The following is a 5002-nucleotide window of genomic DNA, read 5'->3' as shown; positions in this document are numbered from 1 at the left end:
GTGGGGGTGGGGGCTATCCCCGACCACCATTTCTCTGAAGAAAATCAACTTAGAGTTCTAGCTAATAAGTCTCCAAGGTATAATAGGTGTGTTCCAATTCAAACCTCTCTGATGACTTTTTAGCTTGCCTGACAGGTTTGTTCAGATTCCTGCAGCTACGAATGTGATTGGCACGGGAAGCTCAAGATATTCTAACAATGCAGAGCTTCTCGGAGAGTTAAGAAATTATTAGAATAGCACTGGTGGAGGGTTTTATTGTTGAGCCAATACTTGCTGCCAAGTTTCCATATCCCCTGTATTGTGTCCTTGGGAGTATATTAATTGATATAGTTGGTATATAGGGAAAATAAGTAGTAACCTTGGTGTTAATAACCTTGGACCCTTGAGTTAATTCTTTCATTGTTATAGCCCACCACTCTTTGCCCTATAGGAATGCAACTTTAATGCTTCCGGAGGGTGGCGCCTGACTTCAGAATAATCACCTTTAGAGAAAATAAGTTTTCTGATTGACTAACCATTATTCAGAAGAAAGGGTCATAAAATGTTAACAGGCCTCTTGGCCAGAAGATGATGTAAATCATCTAAAGCCATATGATAAGTTTGCAGAAAGAAAGCCTGGCTTCGATAAGGGTCAAGGACTGCTGACCTTGCATGACTCTCTACCCCCTATTATCCTCTGTGCACAACTTAAGGTATAAAAGCTACTTTGGAAAATAAAGTTGTGGGCCTTGCTCATCAGGCTTGGTCTTCCTGTGTCATCTTTCTTGTTTCCTTTTCTCTCGTTTTCTTCTCTGTTCTTCCTTCAGGATGACTAACTTGGAGCGTGGGGGCCCTCTGAGACCACTTATTTGCCCGGGCTTCTAAGACCCACTCGAGAAGGTGCCTAAGGTGGGGCACTTTCCACGATTTGAGAGGGCGCCTGTGGCCTCCGTGGTCAGTGCAAACCTGATGTCACAGGTTTTATTGGCTTTCTGGGTAAACCAGTTAGATCAAGCCTTTGTCTCTCCCCTTTTGCTATTCTTTTGCCAACGCTGTCCTCCCGAGGGAATCCCTGGATCCAACCAGGGCTGGGCCCCGGTAGGCTGAAGGCATGAGTTTAAGGCAGGGAAATAAAGACAGAAATGTCAACTCTTGGCTGGTAGCTAGAAGATGGCCAAGTAGTACATGTTGGTAAGACAGAAGAGAACCAAACATGTATCCACAGCTACGGGGAAAATACTGTTGAAAATGAGAGGAAAGAGTGAGGGAAGAAGGGTAAGGGGAAGAGAGAATGAGAGAATATGTGTGAAAAAGAGTATAAGGGAAATTGATAAGCATTAATAATGGTATTCAAAGCAGAGGTGGAATAATTGTCTTCAGAGAGGAGAAGGTTCATTGTCTCAATGATATAAGAGGATGCACACTGATAGTTTTTATGGCATAGAGTTCACAAAGTATCATCACCACAAGGTTGATTTTCTTTGTGAAATAAGTGCTGAGAACATTTGTTGAGAAAGGGCAAAGTGATAGAAGATTCAATGGTGGTATCAGTGCTTATGGAAGTTGGGGGGACAGGTAATGTGAGAAATGCAGAAGGGCTTCCAGGGAAATAGTAGTTTCCTTTCAGTGAGATGGAAGATTGAAGGCATTAAATAGAAGATGGAAGAGGTCAGAAAATATAAGGAAAATAAGTTTGTAAGTCTAAACCAGTAAGTGTTGTTTCTTGGTCATCACTGCCATGAGTTATCTTGTGTCACTACTGCTTATCTTTTTCAGTTCTGTGGTGGGTAGAGGGAACCAAGGGGCTTTACCAGTGTCTCAGGGGTAAAGAATCTGTCTGCTGTGCAGGAGACCTGCATTTGATCCCTGGATTGGGAAGATCCCCTGGAGGAGTGCATGACAACCCACTCCAGTATTCTTGCTAGAGAATCCCATAGACAGAGGATCCTGGCGTGCTGTAGTCCATAGGAAGGCACGGAATCAGACACAACTGAAGCAATGGAGCACAGCACAGCACAGCACAGCACAGCATAGCACAGAGAGTGCCCCAATATCAGGCAATCTTGTTAAGAAAGTCTAAAATTCCAGCTAACACCTTTCTCTTTGGTGCACAGATAAGTACATAATCTCCCCCCATTTTCTGCATTTTTGAGGGGTGCTGCTGAGTGTTACATAGAGACAGGTGTACAGCAAAATGGTAGGATAATGTGACTCTGAATAGAATGTACCTCACCATTTCAGATCTTTGATAGTTGCTTATTTAGTTGACCATGCATGGCACATAGTAAGTTTTCATTAGGAATACTGATATGAGTCAAGATGGACACAGTTCCTCGAAGGAATACAAGTGAAATACATTTTGTAAACAAACTGAGACGACTGCTAATGGTTAGTGTGTGTGTGTGTGTGTGTGTGTGTGCGCGTGCACACACGCATGCATGCTCAGTAGTGTCCAATTGTGTGCAACCCAATGGACTGTACCTGCCAGGCTCCTTTGTGCATGGAATTTTCCAGGCAAGAATTCTGGAGTTCATTGCCATTTTCTACCTAGGGGATCTTCCTGATTCAGGGTTCAAACCCAGGTATCTGGCATCTTCTGCATTGACAGGCAGATTTTTTACCACCAATGCCACTTGAGCATGAGTCAAACAGTAAACAAAGGGTAAGCCATCCTATTATGTAGATTATGTACTTATCTGTGCAACAAAGAGATAGCAACAGCTCATACGCAGCTGTCCAGTGTGCTAGGCATGTGCTGATCAATGAATTGGTTAGTGAAGTGCTCTGGGGGCAGTTCATGATCTTACCTCACTGTGTTTGCAACCTTCAGACATGGTCCTGCTGGAGAGCGTGTACTTCTCAGACTCGGCTTTGGTTTTCCTGATTCTTTTCAACCACTTCCTGTATTGCTCACGGACCTGCAAAGCATGCTCTGAGTCAGCTCACCTGAGAGGAGTGAGGGTGGGATGAGTCCTGACAGGGAGTCAAGACAGTGGTACCTGCTGGCTGAGGAGGCAGTACACCAGGAAGATGAAGACGCCCTGCAGGCTGTTGATGATGGTGAAGAGGTAGGCCATGACGCGGGCAGCCGGTCCCACCTGCAGAATTCCCAGAAACCATGTGCATCCCAAGATGAAGAGCTGAGCTGTGGCTTTAAATGTCAGCATCCTGAGTAGGAGGAGAAAGTAAGTTCCTGATACAACCAGAGCCATTCTCATCTTCACTCATGGATGCTCCTTCCTTTCCCTGTTGGTAATGACTTCTCAGACTGGGTTGTGATTCGTTTTATTCTTTGCTGTCAATGATGCTCCACAATAGAAATGCCACTGAGGTCTAGAATGACATTTTGATTTGGATGGAAAGGGAAGCGACACTTCATAAATTGTAAAATCTTTATGATCCTCTGTGGAGATACCTAATTTCATTCAACCAATGTTCCTGAGGAAGTACCATGCATCACACTCTGTGTTGGGTCCTGGGCATTAAACATCACAAAGGCGAGATATCTATTTTCATAAAGCTCATGATCTACTCAAATGACTAATACAACAAAACAGTAAGATGCATAATTTAGAAAAGATAATGGTAGAAATGCAAAAGAAAGAGCATCAGATATGCACAAGATTTCCTGGAACAAAGGTCTGCCTAAACCTCTTAGAAGATTTAATGTTCACTGGGATTTTTACCAGGAAGAGGAGTGGGAGAGAGGTGAGAACGAGCTTGAAATGTGGGGTGTGAAAGTGTACTAGACTGTGGAAGTGGTCACATATTCCTCTAAGTGCTTCATGGGAACATAATTGTTCTCTGCACATTTGTCATAGGACTGCTGACAAAGTCCAGAGAATGTTGCTGAGGGAGTCACAAGGTCACAAACTGGAATTAGAGATGGGTAGAGAACACCACTGGGTCTGAACTTGCTGCCTTAGGACACCTCCATTCATTTTACTCTGGCTTTCCTTAGAAAACCTGAGAATGGACACAAGGACCTGTTCAGGCACATGCCTTCACTTTTGCAACCACACATCTGCAGGGCTGTCAGTCTCTTCTCCATCTTACCTCGTGTTCTGGAGGGTGGACACCTCACTATTGAGGGAACAGAGTTTTCTTTTCAAAATCCAGAGGGTCATCAGAAAGAAGGCTAAATTGACCTTCAGGAAACCAGAAAAGATTTATTGAGTACAATTTCAGTCCCTTGTCTAGCCTGTCCAACATCGTTTCCACACTTAAGTAGTTTCTATTTTTAACCATATTAGCGTGTTAAGTTTTAAGAATGGTCTTAGAAAATGCAACCAAACCCATGATAACCCAGGAACACTCCTGTTCTTGTCCCCTCTGTCACCAACCCATGCCCCCCACTTTTAGTTCTCTTTAAATGATGCTTAGCTGAGTATTAAAGATGCTTTGATGTCATCACTCACAGAGAAGATGGCACAGACTGGTCCAAGGAAACCCCATTTAAATCCCTTTTCTGAGTTGAGCCAGCAGCTGAGAAGGGAGAGAATAAAAAATGCATTTGTGGTCAAGAAGATGTGGTACATATTTACGGTGGAATATTACTCAGTCAGAAGGAACTAAATAATGCCATCTGCAGTGATATGAATGGACCTAGAGACTGTCATACTAAGTGAAGTAAGTCAGATAGTGAAAGACAAATATCATATGATATTGCTTATATGCAGTATCTTAAAAAAAGTATATAAATGAGCCTATTTACAAAACAGAAATAAAGTCGCAGATGTAGAAAACAAGCTTATAGTTACAAAGGGGGAAAGGAGGGAACAAATTGGGTGACTGGGATTGACATATACATGCTATTATATTTAAAACAGATAACTAATAAGTACCTACTATAGAGCTCATGGTACTGTACTCAATACTTTGTAATGACCTATATGCAAAAAGAATCTGAAAAGGGGCTGAATATATGTATATGGATAATTGATTCACTTTGCTATACAGCAAAAACTAACACAACATTGTAAATCAACTATATTCCAATGAAGGAACACATGTATACCTGTGG

At 42.6% G+C, this 5002-nt stretch overlaps 1 protein-coding gene across 2 annotated transcripts in view; it reads right to left on the bottom strand.

Annotated features, from left to right (window-relative positions):
* Positions 1–4555, bottom strand: part of LOC104999815 (EGF-like module-containing mucin-like hormone receptor-like 2) — a 15340-nt gene extending 10785 nt beyond the window's left edge. For both annotated transcript variants that reach the window (XM_010855424.1, XM_010855423.1), the window contains exons 1-4: positions 4398–4555; positions 4036–4127; positions 2979–3147; positions 2787–2897 (exon numbers count right to left, since the gene is read on the bottom strand). In XM_010855424.1, coding sequence (XP_010853726.1) covers positions 2787–2897; positions 2979–3147; positions 4036–4127; positions 4398–4517 — 492 coding nt within the window. In that variant the 5' untranslated portion in view covers positions 4518–4555. The remainder of the gene's footprint in view (positions 1–2786; positions 2898–2978; positions 3148–4035; positions 4128–4397) is intronic.
* Positions 4556–5002: the final 447 nt, after the last annotated feature.

The sequence above is a fragment of the Bison bison genome, unplaced genomic scaffold, assembly GCF_000754665.1.
Source record: "Bison bison bison isolate TAMUID 2011002044 unplaced genomic scaffold, Bison_UMD1.0 scf7180017864365, whole genome shotgun sequence".
NCBI lineage: Eukaryota > Metazoa > Chordata > Mammalia > Artiodactyla > Bovidae > Bison > Bison bison.
Note: the sequence above shows the minus strand (reverse complement) of the source record. Positions and strands in the feature narration are given on the sequence as shown.